Here is a 17692-nt window from a genome sequence, read left to right on the forward strand (position 1 = left end):
GCCTTGAGCATAGCGCGCCTGCGCAGTGGCRGCCGCGGCGCCGCGCATGCGCACAGAGGGGAGGGCGGCGGGAGGGGAAGCGGCGATAGCCGCAGGGGAGGCGGTTCYGGGGGCGGTTCCGGGGGCGGTTCYAGGGGCGGTTCCAGGGGCGGCCCCGGGGCAGCGGCCCCGCCCCGCCCGGTACTTAGGCGCGGGCCGAGCCACGGAACCCCTCTACGGTGTGGTTGGGCGCACCGTTAGCGATGGATTCCGGGYCGCCCGCCTTTGTGGGCCGCGAGGCGGTGGAGCGGCTCCTGCCCCGGGGCAGCCTCCTGCTGCCCGCGCTCGAGGCGGCGCTCGCCAACTTCTCGGCGGGCGCGGCGGGCGGCGTCGTGCAGCCCGTGCGCGTCGTGCTGCCCGTGCGGCCGCACGGCGGGTGAGCGGCGCCCGGGGCGGGGGGCGCCGGGCGGGACGGTGCGGCCCCGGCGGAGATTCCCCCTCCTCCCTCCCCCACGGCCGCACGAGCGGCGCAGAAACGCGTGGAAAGAAACCTGAAAGAACCAAAGCATCAGCGGGGCCGGGGGCGGCGGGGGGTCCCCGTGAGGCCGCCCGGAGCGCTCGCTCAGACYGTGTCCTCGGCAGGTTCCTGGGCGTCATGCCCGCCTACAGCGCCGCGGACGACGCGCTCACCACCAAGCTCGTGACCTTCTACGAGCACCAGCAGGACCCGGCGGTGCCCTCGCACCAGGCCATCGTGCTGCTCTTCGAGCCGCGGAGCGGAGCGCTGAAAGCCGTGAGTGCGCGGGGCGCCGCGGCCGGGCCCGGGCGGCCGCTCTGCCGCGTGCCCCCCGGCCCCGCGGCCGCCCCGGGTTCGCGGCTCCTCTGGTGCCTTCCCTCCGGTGTTCTCTACACACTGGGGCGCTCTTGGCCCGGAGGGTGGGTGGAAGAGAAGAAATAATCGGGAAAAGTGTGTGCTGTGTGTGAAAGGCTGGGGGAGCCTTGCTGAGGAGCGAGTGTGCCCTGCATAAGCCTAAACAGAGACTTACTATAGGAAATAGCATTTAAGGTCACTGTACTTAGGGTCAGTCCTTGTTGTTATTTATTTTTATTACTTAATTTATTTGAAAGCTTGTGACTAGTAACTGTTTTCCATTGCACTTTTATAGCCATTACTGTCAAAGGGCTGAAATGGGGATGGAAAAATGCATTGGTCTCTTATTCCTAAACTGTGTCAGGGGATTAAAAAGTCTCTTAAGTCACACAATTCACTCTTTACGTGACAGTTAATACACAGTGAGGCACTCCCATTCCACACAAAGGAATTCCTTGCAGTTCCTTCTCAGCTCTCTGCAGTTTCTTGTCATCTGCTGTGAACCTACATGGTGCGGGACTCCTGAGTTGCCCCTTGCTTGCAGTGCTCCCTGATCTTATTGAGTGTATTGCAGTTTCTATTGGTCTGGTCTCTGTGTGGAAGAGTTAAGAGAGTGCAGTACAGGAATAGCTATGTGTGATGCATGGGTTAGCCTTGACCAGTMTCCCCTCTGTGTTTGGCCGAGTGGTATGAAAGAACCGAAATAGTGGAAGTCTTGTGCAACATCATATGTATGTGWCTGCTGTAGTGGCAGTTATTGATACTGATAATTCTGTATGTCCTCTCTAGTAACAAAGAATTCACATGGTTCATAAATCAGATAAAAATGATTAGAATACAGACATGTTTTCAGTGTTTATTATGTATTTTTCTTTTTTAAGATTCTAGATGGCACTGTCATTACAGCAAAACGAACAGCYGCAGTTTCTGCGATTGCTACCAAGGTAGGTCTTCTATGTGCCAAGTCAGGATGGAACTGGTAGGTGGTAYTGTATACATATAYACACATATATAAAATAGCTAGGAAGAATGATATAAACAGCTCTCAGTCTATGTAAGTTTTCTTTAATTATAGCTTTAAATTACAATTATGACAATGTATGTAACTGCAGGGGAAAATGCATTTTTCTCTTAAATCATACTTTTTGTTTTATATATTTTTGTATTTGATGCAAGAAGATACTTGAGCTATACCTGTGATTCATTTCCCAAAGTCCTCTGGGAATTCACTGAGGTCTTTTACTTTGATTTCTGTGTTTGTTGTAGCGTGTTTGTGCATAGCATTAAACAGTACAGGTGCAGTGATAAATTTAGTTCTATTTAGATGTATATTTTTTCTTCTTGGATTAAGGCAGGTGGRATTAATTAGCAAAAGATGAAAAGGTCATCTATTGCCACTTCCAGGTGGCAATACAGGCAGTCTTAACATGGGCTGATGACTTGATCAGAGGTGTCTGTCTCTTTCTCTGCTATTGCTGAAGGATTTCCTGATGAGCAGGGTAGCCCTGACTATAACCCTAAGCTTCTGTGCCTGAGGGACAAGTGCAGTAAATCTTGCTGTTGGTTGCTTTGATTATTTCAGTCTCTGGAGATTGTTGCTTTCAGATTCTTCTTTACAGCATTTTTGGCTGGGCTTCTAAAAGTTGGAAGAAAACAAGTTGCTGCCTATTGCATAGCAAAATTTTAGTCTTCACCTCAAAGAATGATATGAAAAAAAAGAGTATTTTTTAGCCCTGGTTTGTTTATTTTCCTCATCAGCTTTGCTTCAGGCTAAAGGTTGACCTCTCTACTTCATTATTAGCAGTCTTCAGGCCATATAATTCTTTCCAAGGCAATAGAGCTGAGTTGACATAAAATTGGAGCGAAGAACCTGTCCCAAGAGCTTCCCCTGGTACTGCAGACAARCTAAATCACAATGGATTCCTTGGACATTAGGTTATAGGACTTCATTCAACTCAACCATTCTATACTTGGCCAGTTCTGACAGTTGTTACACAGTCAGGGCTCTCCTGGCTTCAAATGAGCTTGGCTGGTGAAGGGACTGCAATATCAGGTCCTTAATTGTTGTCTGTTGTTTTGGGAAACTTTCAGAAGTGTTTGAGTTTAGCTCTTAGTTTCATTTTGTTCCCTTTATGCCACTTGCTTTTCAAAAATCCAGTGCTTTTATGCAGGAAACCTTTGAAATCAGTGCATCAKTGTCTCTGAAAGGAATGTTAAAAAGAGTTCTTGCTACTGAAAAATGTGAACAACTAGTTTTTTTCTTATTTTCTTACAGCAGAATAAAAGTTGAGAGCCTGCACTGTTCAAAAGCTTTTTATGCAGGAGTGACCACAACAARTGCATAAACAAGACACAAGGATAGCTTAGGGCTGGACTCCAGCAGCCCTCTTTTCCCCTTGCCAAGTACTGATGAATTGCAGGCAAGAATTAAACCAGAAAATGAAAAGCAACCACAGGACTGAATCTTAAAAATTACTTCTCAGAACCACTCAAAGTTTTAACAGTATCTGGTACAAGTGTGCTTTTTTTAAAGCAGGAGTTTCACCATCTGTTGCAATTAGATGTCRTATGTTGGGATGCAGGATAAGTACATGTGTATGTAAGCTTAGCTCCTAGCTAAGTCCTAGCCAAGGACTGATCTACCTGTCAGCAGCTCCTGCCCAACCACACTGTCCCCTTTAGTCCCTGCAGGTAGTGTTGATTTGTGGGAAACATCCTCATGAAAAGGTGTGAGACAGAGGAAGATGATACCATCAAACTCAGATGGACATTGGTAATACAGTGCACAAATTGCCAGGAAAACAATCTTTGTTAGCCCTGATGCTTAGGAACAACTTTACTTGCCCTCCCCACCCCTCTTTTSCATAGGAAAAGCAGATAAAATTAGTTTCTGGATCTTCTGACGAATTGAATTGGAAATAACAAGCTGCAGAGTGCCAATAAAGGCACATTTCTTTCACATTTTCTTCATAGGAAACCAGTGATTGTGATAAAAGGACACTGAGTTTCTATGCTTGGTTAGTCACACAGGTGAATGCAGTTAATAAATATTGAGTGAGCAGAGGCGCTCGARTTTGGCTTTGGAGTATGCTGATGTGTGTTAAAGTCTGAATTTCAAAATCTGAACAATTAAATGCCCAAATTGAGCTTGGTAGTTTGCTGGCATTGATACTAATATTTGCACAAAATAGTTATAATATTGAATATTGTTTTGTTACTAGCTTTTCCCTTTAAAGGACTACTAACTTTGTTGTATTTTGATATGCAAGGTAATATATTTGTTTTCTTTACATGCTTGCTATATTTTTATATCTTTTTAGCTGTTAATGCCAGCTTCTGCAGAAGTGCTGTGCATTTTGGGAGCTGGTGTTCAAGCATATAGCCATTATGAGATCTTCACAGAGCTGTTCACATTCAAGGAGGTAATGGACCCATCTTAAGAGAATATATTTTCCTCTATTATATTTCAAGGGCAGTTAATGTAGATAAAACATTGCTGTCAAACCTTTGGTCAAGGGATTAAACATATTTTGATTATGTTTCTAGAGAACTCAATATTCTGAACATCTGTAGATTATTCCCKTGCCACTTTATTTTTTTAAAAGCTGGAAGCATTCAAGTATCAGATGCTTTCCTCTTTGTATGAGGAAAGTCTGCTATGTATGCCATATTTGGATGAGCTTTCTTTGACTTTCTCTTAAATACATCTCTTGAAAATACTCACATTCTGTAAATACAGCCTTGTGAGGAGCTGTTAACCTGGCATTGCGAATAAGCATTCAACTATAGCTGTCAATGCAGTAACTTTAGTCACTTGATAATATTAAAGGAAAAATAACATTTTAGGGTAGATGTAATCATCTGCTGAAAATGGAAAGTCTGTTCTRTGTCAGTGAGTAGACTCTTCTAGGTTGTGATGTTTGGCCTTTCTCTTGAAGGTCAGAATATGGAACCGCACCAAGGAGAATGCTGTGAAGTTTGCCCGTTCGGTTAATGGTCCCGTGCAGGTCTGCTCTTCTGCTCAGGAGGCAGTTACTGGGGCTGATGTCATCGTAACGGTCACCACAGCAACAACACCAATTTTATTTGGAAAGTGGGTAAAACCAGGTGCCCATATCAATGGTATGCTATATTCTCGTCATGTAAAGGACTCCTTTTCACTGTTYAGCATCAAAAACTGTACAGTACTGTTTCTTGAAATGAATACTTATTTCCTTTTGACTATTTTCCTTTGGCAAGGACCTATTTTTCTAGCTCTGTTCTCTTGAGTGTGTAGAGTCACAATTCCTACACATTCCAGCACTGGGTGTTTTCTTGAGTATGAGATATGCTTGCCACCATGTGCTCTCTTGATATTCACTTTGCCCTCCATTTAAATAACATTCTCAAAGTGACTCTAGCTCATGATATTCTTTCCTTTGTAACTGTTGTCTTCCCTCATTTTTTAAGAATCTTTATTTGTKCCTCTGGCACAGATTTTTTTCTCAGTTTCTATAGCTTTTTATTTCAAGCAAGAATTTGTTCTTTAATTATTGCAAGTTTTTTGAGGCTCTTTTCTTTTTCTGCCCGATAATGATGTTGCTGCACTATTGTACAGAGTCCATGGACATGCTGCCATTTGTTTACTCTATTAATTTTGGGCCTGGTTCAGATGACCTTGTGTACTTTACAAATGGCTTCGTAACAAAACAAAAGTGGCTTGTCAAAGGCAACGATTTAAAGGAAGTTCCCACATTCCAGCAGCATCCTACCAATTTTTCAGACTCAATTTAGTCCTTTGTCATTTAACGTTGTTGTCTGTGTTATGTCATGGCATGGAAGCCAGAAATACAACCAAAATTAATTAAGGTCTACAGTCACTGAAGCAACACATACACAAAGACCCCTCTCCTTTCTCCCTCGCTGAGACATTCCTGCTGTTTGAAGAGGCATTTTGGCAGCGTGGAGTACKTCTATTCCATAAGTTACATTTCTTTTTTTTTTTTAAAAAAAGACTTGTGTAAAGAATAATGTCTTTATCAGCCCAGAAGTTATAGTGGTTTTGCTGTAGTATCAAAGTTTGGCTTAGAAGTGAAAATCTATAATGAATTCCACTTCTAAAGTATGTCATAAATGGAAAACGTAAGTGGGATGTGAAGTGTTCAGCACCTTACCAAAACAGGCCAGGTTTGGAGCAATACAGTATTTTTCCCTCTTCTTCAGACCTATTGTTAATTAGCATGTATCTGGTGCTAATGTCAGGATGTTTGAAGGTTAAGAGTTTCCAGTAATCTCTGTTGTTACTTCATGTGTCTTTTGGGCAAAGTATAGTTTGAAATTTTTTAAACTTTCTTCCTAAATACATAAATTTTATTGTCTTAGCTGTTGGAGCAAGCAGACCAGATTGGAGAGAACTGGATGATGAACTGATGAAGAACTGTGTTCTCTTTGTGGATTCCAGGGAAGCTGCTCTTACTGAATCAGGCGATGTTATATTATCAGGGGTAAGAGTGTGGGTTTCTTTTTTTTTCTATGGCCCTTCTTATGGTGATGGGCTTGTTTGTAATGAGCTGTTCTTGATGGTGTACTGCACCAAAACTTCAGAGCATCAATATAAATGTTAAGACACTTCAAACATACTTTAGCCTTTCCAAAAGGCTGAGGGACAAGTGTACTTTTTACCCTGGGCCTTCTATCACGCTAGGTACTTGGCAGTAGTTTCAGCCATTGCATAATGTGATGTCACACTAGCATGTGTTCAGCTTTGGCCTTTGTTTACAGTAACAAGTATTCTTTTGAATGATTGATGTTTGTAAGGACCGTATTTTGTAAAGTATGTGTAACTGTCAGATAAGTACCAGGTTATCATATTTTAAAAAAGCTTTTTTTCTGAAAACTGTGATCTATATCGAGGTTCTGTATTTATCTGAGTSTTCATCTCTTTCACCATGGGACCCATTAAATGATTTAAAAAAAAAAATGGAAAAGTTATTTTGTTTAAACTTTTTCCTTAATTACTTTTTTATCTACAGATTAATATTTTGTTTCTGTGTCAAAATATCCTTGTTCACAGGCAGAGATTTTTGCTGAACTGGGAGAGGTACTGAAGGGTACAAAACCAGCGCTGCCTGAGAAAACAACAGTGTTTAAATCACTGGGTAAGAACAGCCCCTCCTGCATGCAAGTCTGACAGAAAACAATGCCTTGTTATTTATTAAGTTCCCCATGCGTGGGAAAGCTGCTGATCATCTTGAAAACCGCTGTGGCAATGCACTCTTCAGAAGGAGCTGGAATGTGATTTGCATTTTCCCTTTTTATTTCTCAATCTAGTGGGACTGATCTAATGAAAAGTGATAGGAAAGCCAACAATGGGAAAAATGTTTTTTGTTTGAGCATTATTCAACATATGACTGCAATGTTGTATTTTATACTCATAACACCAATATGTAAGTCCTGCTGTTGTGAAGTCTGTCTGAGCTAAAGACAATGTSATGGCACATAGTGGTGTTGGAGCCCATGTTGTGTGTGATGGGTAGGAGGAAAGAAGGAACAATGATGGTTTACCATGCTCTGAGCTCAACAATGTGTCCAGAAGGGCCAAGTCAGAGTGTGAACACTGAAAACTAGGTTCATACAGGAGTACTGACTTCCATACAGGAGTGTTGACTTCATAGAGGACATATGACAGGTACATCGTGGCTCTAAAATTAGAACCTAACACTGTAGGTGTTCTGGAGGTGAAAGATTTGTCTAGTTAGATAATTCCCTGAATTGTTTTCTTCTGAATCTATATTTCATCCTCCTGAAGATGTTTCAAGATGACTTTATTTCTATTTCAGGGATGGCAATTGAAGATACAGTAGCAGCAAAATTTGTTTATGATTCATGGTCAGCTGGTAACTAGAGGAGTCTGCAGTGCCCACAAGACCACAGAATACCAAGAAAATGGCTTCCTCTTAGCTTTCTCTGRTTAATGATAAAGATGACAATCCTATCTGAATGTTGTCCTTCTAGAACTTTCAAAAATGAAGTGTAGGACTTCTAAAAAATGAAATGAATGAAGTGTAAGCCTTGAGCAGCTGAGTACTTCTACTCTTTTCTCATGACAAGTATTAGATCTTTGCAGTAATACTAACAAGTATTGTATGTGTTTGATACCATTCTGAAATCAGTACTTTTACTCCCTAACTGTATCTGAAACAGAAAACTGTGTGGGTTTTATGTTTGTAGAGGAGTTATTCATGCTCAAGTAAAATGCATTGTTTTGGAGACGAGACTTTTATGCTTGATGTGATATTACATGAAATAGTACTTTTAAAGAAAACTATGGTGTCAGTTTTACATGAAAAGTGATTTAGTCTGCAGGTTCTCCTGAGAAAAGTACCCACCCTGTGCTCCTGGAGACCCATCAGCCTTAGATCTGGACTTGGCTTCCATCCCCGCATTCTTCTTGCTCAGCTTTCAGACCCTGTAGTCCTTAATTTGAGAGCATGCTCCTGGGTGGGACTTTTGTATAAATAATGATGTCTCCATACAATTAGATTTGTCTACCCATTTTCATAAAGCACTTGAGTCAGGAAAGTTTAACAATACAAAAAACATGCAGTATTAATACTGATTTATGTTAACTGGGAGAGAAGACTCTATTCAATACCTTAATATATCTGTAGGTGGAGTGTTGCCGCTTTCTTGATTTAGGTAGTCATGCAAAGTGTGGATAGTAGGTGCATTTTGTTTTAGYTTTTGTGCATGTCCTGTGGAGAGTTTTTTTATCAATGTAAGGTATTTGTAAATTGTTTTCCAAGTTTTTTTAAGGTTGGACCATGTGCTGACTGCTAGCAAGGACATAAACCTAAAGTATAYAGGCAAGTAGGTTTATCTTGGCCAGATGGCAGTTACATTGCTATCTTGGTGAGTGGTGATGGGGCAGGATTCCCCATGATCCTCTCTTGGCAGAGGAGCCCAGTGATGTCCGACATATGAAAATGGAGCTTTTTCTTGCAGTTATACAACTGCTTTACAGAAGAGTGAGCATCTGCTGAAAAATAGCCATTGCCTTGGATGAATTCCTGTCTCAGGCTAGAGTTCTGCCTTAAACTTTATGCCCATGTATTGTTTCATGTTGACTGTTAAATATCTCTTCRCTTTATAAAAGGATTACACAATCATTTTATAACAGTGCCAGAGCACAGCAGAGCATCCAGCAGAAGGTTCAGAAGCAGATGGTGTTATGATGGTGCATAAGTAAGTACAGAGAAGGTTGAGTACAGTGCATGTATGACATAGTACTCCAAATGATAAGCCTAGTGTAAACTAGTTGAAAAAGTGAGTTAAATGGCAGAGTTTGTAATTTGCACAGTTTTAGCATGGAAATATTCTACATACATAAGTGAGTAGAGCCAAAGGATATAATATGTAGGTAAAGACTGCGAGCAACTCCATCAGCCTTGTTGGTATCAAGAAGTTGCTCTACCAGCTTCTGCATTTTTTGTAACAATTACCCCTCATTTTTTTAGCATGCCTATTTCCTGGGTCATTTATGAAATGATCAGTAATGTGCTTTTGATCTATCCTGGTACTTCAGTGACAGGGAACTCCAGTAACATGTGATGAATGTGACAGGCATAGAGGTTCCATAATTAAAGAGCTGTACAGAAACTTTCGGTTTTACAACTTTATCACAGTTCTGTGCCTGTGTGAAACTAGGTTTGCAGTTTGCAATAAGACACAGCACCTAAGAAGACGCATAGCTTTTTCACCTACAGACTAGGCACTTTGAAAGGAGTCAGTCCAAAGACCTGGTTCTGAAAACCCACTGTGTTCTTGGCCCTCCTTGGCGGCAGGAGGCTCTAGGAGCCTGGCTTCAGCCTTTAGCCTCTGAATGGCTTGAATTCATAAAGGACTGGATTTGTTTACAATGGGAGATGCATCGATTTTTGTCTTTCGATTTCTTGAGAAATTGTTGCCTTAGCTCTGTGATTCTCTTACTTTTTTGGAAGACTGTCTTTAATTTGTAACTTGCATGCAAGTTAAAATTAAATAGATATCACTGCTTTTCTGTCTTCCATTTTTGTGGTTTCTTCCACTGTTTCGCTTGGGGTTGTGGGGTTTGGTGGTAGCTCTTTAGCTTTTGTGGTGAAGAAAAACGTTTCATTTTCAGTTAGTCAACAAAGAGAAGAATCTGCATGGCTCTGATCTGCAGTGCATTTCCTTTTCAAGTCTATGGCTGTGATCATGGGGGATCCCAGAGATTTATGATTGGCTGGCTTTATAATGGCCAACTTCCAAGACCACACAGCCAGAAAAGGGCTATCACTCCAGCATTTTTTTCTCCTCTCAGCTTCAGAAGAGATAGACTGGAATCCCTGCAGGTGCCTAGAAGTATAATGGGAGATGCCCTGGGCCTTGCCATTTAGTCTCTAACYGCAACTCTAGGAGAGCAAAGGACTCCTCCAGGTTTGTACTGCCTCCAGAAAGTTACTGCATGTCTTTAAGGCCATAATAAAGCCTCCTAGATTTTTTTTTTCCTAGTGATAACTGCCTTGCTGCTCACTCAACACAGCAAAGTCTGTAAGGAGCCACTTTTCACTGTAATTTAGATATGTTGGCTTACCCCAGGGTATTATTTATGCATATGCCTTCAGCTCTAGCTCCACTCAGCTTCCATGCCAACAAGCAGTTGAGTTTTGAAAGTGTCTCCCTGGAAAATGGTTCTAATCCATCTCTGCCACCACCTGGTGCTGCCCTGTGCTCTGCCCCAGCACTGGAGGGGTTAGTGCTTAACCATGCAGCATCCTTCAAAGCCTCCAGTCTTATTTCTGCCGCATGGTAGAGTGAGGGGTCTACTGACCTTGGTTTATGGTAAGAGCTGTTATTTAAGGGGTCCAGCCCTTGGGGAAGGGTTGATGGGATATTCACATAAGCAAATAGAGGGGCTTTGGTGCCAGTCCCAATCCTGAATCATTTGCCTTGCAAAATAAGYGGCAGTTAGGCTCAGCAGGTACAGCAGCTGGGGTGAGGGAGATGATAGGTGCTGTTAAGCAAAGTGCACTGAGTATTTTTCAGTTGCATGAGCAAGAATGACAGGATTTGACTGTGCAAAATTAATAGGCTTTCAAATATGGAACATTCATGATTTCCCACTTGCCTTGTTAAGTACCTGGGAGCCCCTACATTAGGAGCAGYGGAAAAGGTTGACACACTGAGGTACAGGAGTCCGAGGATAAAAGAATCCAGAATAAAGTCCAGCCAAGAAAAAACAGTTACAATAAACAGATGAAAACAAAAGAAAGAAGACTTGGACAAGAGAAAGCATGAAAAATAGATTATTAACTGGAGCTTGTCTACATCAATGCACATACTCCTAAGGAAAAATACACCGTTAACTAATGGATCAGGGCTGTAGAGAGATTTTTCAAGAATACTTAAAGACATCAAAGATTTAAGCCCTGTTAATAAGTAATTGTGCACTAAAAGCTGAGCTCTTAGAACACAGTTGCTGCAGGGACGCGGGTGTGTTCGCGTTACTCAGTGCAAGTGAGTAATTCCGTTCAGATGGCGCCGGCCCCCGCGGGGAAGGGGCCCGGGCAGCCGAAGGGAGCCCAGCCACGCGCACCTCGCGGGGGCTGCAGCCAGCAGAAGCTCCCCGGGAAGCTGAACCTCGGCTTTTTTCTCCGCTTGCTTGCTCTTCGTGCAAGCTGCTCTACCTGCACCTCGTTACATGCGGTTTTTGGGTTATGGCTGGCAATGTGCAACATMAAATATGAGGTGCCTGGTTTGGGGGACTTCGTGTGACAAGTGTGCCCCAGAGGAAGCCAGCCAAAGCCAAAAAACAGATAAAAAATCTGACATTTTTCATTAAATTATTACAGTCTTGATTCTACTTAGCATATGATGGTTGATGGCAACTTACTGCTATTCTCTTGGTCTAATGAGATGAGAGAAAAGAATAAACAACTTGCATCAAACATCCGWTATTGGATACATTACTGACAAGAACATGGAAGTCGCTGTAAATTAGCTTTATTTACATTAATTCAGAGGCTACTAGAGTCAACAGATGACAGCCAAAATCCAGATCCAGATTCCATTTCTCCAGTGTCACTGAGAGCACAAAGGGCAATCTAACAGGAACTGTCYGAGAAATCCCAAAGCCGCCTTGCTGTGGGAATGCCCGTGGATTTGTGGCTTTGAACAGGGAAGGGCTTTGTTAAGGAATACAGCATGACTGGCCTTCACTAACTGCTGAAGTTACTTGAACCAAAACACATCCCATCCCCATGACAGGGAGAGAAAGACTTAAATATTTCTAATTTTTTTAACCTTCAAATTATTTCTTTTGGCAAAACGTGTTGCTTTTATAGCCTATGTACTGCAGTCATCTATCCAGACAGAAGCATTTTGGCTTAGCTGTCTGGGCTAAAGGAGCTGGCCATCTCTTTACCTTTTCCTTTAGCAGACATCTGAGAGCAACCACGTCTTATTGTGAAAGAGCAAAAGAGATTGAATCCGGGTGCAGGGTAGTGCCACAGAAATGTTTATTTATAAGCGAGTGTCTGTTGTTTTTCCGGGGTTCTTAAGTGCCTGTTTTCTCCTATCCACAGCATTCAGGACTTTCTTTCTTGGCCCCAGCTCTATTTGAATACTCTGTAAATCTTCATCCGAACACAACATCAAGGCATCCAAATCRATCTTTTCCCTCATGAAGATTGGAAGAAACTCATCCAACATCTGTGATGCCAGAAACACCTCCAAGGGTGTGTTCTCTCCTTCCTCCTCATCCCAGACAAGTTCCTCCTCATTCCAAGGAACATTAGCTTCATTTCCATCATCATCTTCCTTGCCATTCTCAGTGCTTTTGTGCTGAAAGAGCTCACTGGACATTTTGAAGTTTATACTCTCTTTCCCTGAAGATATGTCTTCTGGATTTATATCTGCAGCCAAATTTCTTCCAAATACAATCTTACCAAGACCTGGCCGCTTGAAAATAGAGAACTGACTGTCATTATCAGAAAAGTTTACCTCTCTAAAGTCATTCAGTAATTCATCCTCCTCTTTTTCATCAAATAAATGCATCACAGTCATTCTCTCCTTGCTCTCCCCTTGGCCATTGCTTTGTGTTCCCTCATTTCTGGCATTATCAGCTGCCTTTTTGGCTCTCAATCCGAAGGTATCTTTCAGGTTTTTGGRGAAAGAACTTGTATTTGAAGCAAAGAGACTAGCCACCTTTCCTCTGGAGTGTGTTCCTCTTGAAGAATTCACTGAGCCAAGCTTTTCTTTCATATAGCTCTGGTTCATTTCGTGCTGGTGTTTCTCCTGGAGCTTCTCGCATTCCTTGATTTGCTTCTCCGCGTTCCTGTGGGCCTGCGCTTTGAGTTTGGCCACTTTCTTTGGGTTCAGCAGGTTCTGCTCCGTGGCAGCTTTGTCCAGCAGGCTGACGCACTCGCTTCGGTCTCTGCTGGCAGCCGCCTCCAGAGGTGTGCGCAGGTCGTTGTCCAGAGCAAATATATTGGCGCCGAACTTGATCAGGAAGGAAACACAGTGGATGTGACCGTTGGAAGCAGCGTGGTGCAGGGGAGTGTTCCCCCAGATGTCGCATTTGTCCGGGTCRCCTCTGAGAAGGAGAAGAGCACACAGTGAGCTGGACATAACCAACACAAGACAACAGCTTAGCTCAGCTTTGCTGTGAGGAATACAACCCCAGTGCAAACGACCCGACTTAGCCCTGTTCTCTAGACCTGCGCTGCACCTACTTACCCTTGCTGAGTTAAGCAAGCTCTTGGGGGCCTGTGTGACTGCAGATACCCACGATGGAGTGGTGATGGTTCCTGCTGTGGTACCCAGCAACCAGCAACAACCCCCGGCACAAGTGGGATTGTAGCTCTGACCTCTCTATAACTAATTCTGCTGAAAGCAGGCTCAGGACTTGGCTTGTGCTGGAATTAATGGCCAAATTGTTTCAGTGGCTTTTGGCCAGAGTATTTTAAAAGTTATTAGTGACTTTTTTTTTCCTTTTACCTGTCRTATGTAGGAGGTTTCTTCACCGATCACAGTAATCCCTATTTAGTACRTCAACGGCAGTAACCTTTTTGATAGGAAATAGGTAGATGATTATGAGTTGGGTCCTAACAACCCATTTGTCTCCATTGCTGTTAGAATAAGCTCAGACTGAAGCCTCTGTTTTCTTTCAACTCTGTTGTTCCTCTTAAACTGCTTTTGCTCGTGGGTTTTTTGGAAAGCAGAAGCTCATTTGAAAATAAAATGCCATGTCTTTTCAGTTGAATTTAAACATTGAAATGTGCTGATTTCTTTTTAACTCTTGCATTCGTTTCACACCAAAATGCTGCCTGCAGATCTTTTCGCTCATATTTGGTAGGATCAGCATTAGCAGTGGTGCAGAACAGCACGTGAGTCTTCTCTGGCCAATAACCAAGGCACTCACAGTAATCTSGAATCCTTAAAAACTTCAGAGGTCAAATCTACAAAGAGAATTTCTTCTTTTAGAAATTTTAAAGATTTAAGCGTCTTGGGGGATTTGTTTCACGGCTGTTGTGTTATGGATGCAATGGTGCATTCTGTCACAGAGTTCCCTTCAGGTATCGACTTGGGGCTTTGCACATCACAGGGAGAAAAGCACTGACATATCCGAGGAGGGACAAAAGCGGGAACTTCCTTCAGACAGGCAGGAAGCAAGAGGGAGACCGTGGTCCGTGGGGTCGCAGACCCAGCTGCTTCCATGGAGAAAGAGCAGCAAGTCTGTGCACAGAGCACTGCAAGGAGGCGGCAGATGAGGATCTGCGGGTTTGACTTGGGCATATGGAAAACATGTGTGCCTGTTTGTGATCTCTGCCTGGGGAGCTGCCTGACCACAGCAGAACATGCCCGGGATGCCAGATCCCCCAACTYGGTCCCTGCACAACCGCTTGCGGCTTCTCTTTCCCTGTGCAGCCTTTAGCTCTCAAACAATTCACAAACCAGAGAGCTGGTTCCCTACTCAGCAGGACTTTGGGTAACTCTSGCATCTGCTTTGGGTCCTCACACTCCTCTCTCCTTTTCTAGACAGGAGGAAGGGGGTCCAACAAAAGCGAGTAGATCCGCTGCCTGGTCCTTCCTCTGGTTGGGATCCTGCACAGCAGGCAGGGAGAACATCCACCTCCTAACGCCCGGAAGGACAAATTGTTTGAGGATGAAGGGGTTGTTGCTAGTATTACCACATTTTCCAGGGGCCAAATGTGTTGCAGGCTTCGGAGTCCCAAAATCTGCAACTGCTCAAGAAAAAAAAATAGCAAAAGCCCATCCTGTATCTGAGTGCTTTGTCAGAAAAGCCCTGAAACCATCTTGCTTCAGAGAAATGCGGAAGTTGTTTAAAATAATTAAAGTATTTTCTCACAAGGCACCAAGGCAAGCCTGTAGAATAGGGGAAATCTGCAACAGTTCTGCCTCTTTCCAGACCACGCAGGGACAAGCAAGACCCTGGGGATATTGCTGTCTGCCTCAGTGTATGGATTGTGTCAAGGAATCTAGGAATAAAATAGAGGTGAATTTTGAAGATTTTGGAGGCAATACTATCCCAAAGTTGTGCTATGCCAAGAAAAGTAGAGTCAGAAACACACTGACTAGGAAATATGTAGAAATTTTGATCTTTGTGTTATCTGCTGTGCTGTTACCAATGTATATGGTAGAATATATATTTTTCACTCCAATTCTGGAAAAGACTATTCTGTTATTGTTTCCTTAGTCATAGTTCTGTGTTGTATGCRTTCACAGACAAACCTGTATTGACTCTATCTGTTTCCTTGGTGCTGTATTAAACAAGTTGAAAACCTATGTGTCTATTTTTTGCTCCTTTGAGGACGCTGCACTAACCATACCGTCCAAAGGTCTCTTTTATTGTGTTATTACAACCACACCTGAGCTCGATGAGCTATAAAGCAAATCTATGACAACCCTATTTGTAGTCTGTATATCCAATTCCTTTTTTCAAGAAAAGAAAAATGAAATACACCCAAATAGCTATTCAGCTTTTTTTTCTGCCAGTCTTCTTTGAGGTACTACAAATGAAAACACAGGTCAATTTGATCTTCCTCTCAATGCAGAAAAAGCCACTTTCTTCACTATATCTCTGCACATGAAAAGCATGTCTTTTATCAGATCTTCTTGCAGAACCACAGATTAAAAGGCAGGCTCCAAAGCAKAGAGTACAGAGGATGAAATGGGCAGCTAGTGGCCTTTTCAGTAATATATTTTAAGTATGCAGTATATTTGAATGATTACAATAAGAAATATTACTGCTAGTAAATACACCTGTAGAAAACCTTTTTTAAACAATTTTTCCTTTTCTCATTTTGCAAACATCCTTCCTACTTAAGGTCTGAAAGCAGTATCATGAATCTTTTAGTGTGATGGTTGCTAATATTATAAAGAGCAGAGAAATACCAATTTTTGGTATCGCCAGTTCAAAACTACCAGCTCTGACATAGAAAAGCATTAGCTCTTCACAGGTACTGACTGCTCTTTGGGAGTAAAAGACAGAGCTTTCTAAATCAAAGTATTTCAAACAAGCCTATAAAGCTCATTTCAGAGATATGTCAAAGGACAGAAATCAACCTCTACAGCAGATGAACAGCAGGGTTTTTTATTTTGATTTGACCTTCCTTTGACCTTGCTAAAGCAAGATCCCAGTGCTACCCACTGCTCTCTGCAGACTCCATGTCCCTGCCGGTTCCATGGCTGTTGATGAGCTGCACTGACCATTTTTGACAGCAAGTAGAAAAAAATTACCAGGATTTTTGGCCTTTTGGGATATCTCAGCTGCATTAGAGACACTACTCATTATTTATAGCTTCGTGCCACAAGGTCTAGGTCTAATACTCTGGGCCTGATTCACTTACCCCCTCCGACAGGTGACTTCCAGCGCTTCCAGGTAGCCGTGGTATGCTGCCAGCAGGGTGGGCGTCATCCCATCCTCATTCGGAGTATTGAGATCCTTTTTCGTGGCTTCTTTGAGGAGCTCCAAGTTGCCATCAGCTGCTGCTTTGTGATACCTGGTGGACATTTTCTGTGGCTCTGAAGAGCAGCCAGACTGCAGAGCCACTCTTGCTCCACGGACAGTTAATCAATAGTCACAAGTGGCAACGTCACCTCCAGGATGGAAATGAGGAGGCAAAGTACATCACACACATAGCGAGGCCACAGGACCTTGAACACTTTYATTTTCCCTGTCTTACCCACTCACTGCGGAGTCATCCATGCAACTCTGACAGGGCTCAGGTGTCCTTTGTGTCTCCTAGGTCTTCTTGTGGCCTCCTGTGCTGAGCTCTTTTGGGACAACTGGCTTGAAAAGGAGATTTGCCACTGATGTCAGCATGACCAGATTCCACCCTCACTAATAAAATATCTTTGTTTTTTGATAGGTTTGTTATCTCCATTATTGATATAAGTGGGAAGATCTGAAGGATGTTTGCAAGGTGGCACAGGCAGTTCAAGGAGCAGAAACCCGTGGTGCCCACACCCCTCCCTGACCTCCCTGCACCCCTCACCCGCGGACAGRCCTCTCCGCACATCCCTGCTCTGCCTTTAGAGGCCCTTCCCACTGATTTCATGGCAATGGTTTCTGTGAGTAAGGGCTGCATCTCTAGGTACAGGCTTACAGAATCAGAATGTAATTCTGATTTTGAGATTCGAACGAATAACTAAGCAAAAACTAAGAAAAACAGTAGTTTTCAAACAGTAGTTGAGGAGAAATCAGTAGATTATAAATAACCTAATAAAACACAGGAAGCCCTGCGACTCTGTTCACATTCACAACAGCAACCAGTTAAATGTTCCTTTTTGTCAAGCTGTTCTCTACAAATTCTAGCCAAA

The 17692-nt window shown here is 43.0% G+C and overlaps 2 protein-coding genes across 2 annotated transcripts; one reads left to right on the top strand and one right to left on the bottom strand.

The window, feature by feature from the left end:
* Positions 1-226: 226 nt before the first annotated feature.
* On the top strand, positions 227-9750 carry CRYM (crystallin mu). Its single transcript, XM_026053960.1, has 8 exons — positions 227-415; positions 622-772; positions 1732-1794; positions 4171-4272; positions 4789-4972; positions 6212-6333; positions 6903-6987; positions 7669-9750. Exons 1-8 carry the CDS (start codon positions 243-245, stop codon positions 7731-7733), a joined length of 945 nt encoding a protein of 314 aa, XP_025909745.1. The 5' UTR covers positions 227-242; the 3' UTR covers positions 7734-9750.
* Positions 9751-11843: 2093 nt separating this feature from the next.
* ANKS4B (ankyrin repeat and sterile alpha motif domain containing 4B) lies at positions 11844-16889 on the bottom strand. Its single transcript, XM_026053971.1, has 2 exons — positions 16720-16889; positions 11844-13442 (listed from the first exon to the last, which is right to left on the bottom strand). Exons 1-2 carry the CDS (start codon positions 16881-16883, stop codon positions 12371-12373), a joined length of 1236 nt encoding a protein of 411 aa, XP_025909756.1. The 5' UTR covers positions 16884-16889; the 3' UTR covers positions 11844-12370.
* Positions 16890-17692: the final 803 nt, after the last annotated feature.

This window comes from Nothoprocta perdicaria, unplaced genomic scaffold (assembly GCF_003342845.1).
Source record: "Nothoprocta perdicaria isolate Ctin4 unplaced genomic scaffold, notPer1 scaffold_12, whole genome shotgun sequence".
NCBI classification, from domain to species: Eukaryota; Metazoa; Chordata; class Aves; order Tinamiformes; family Tinamidae; genus Nothoprocta; species Nothoprocta perdicaria.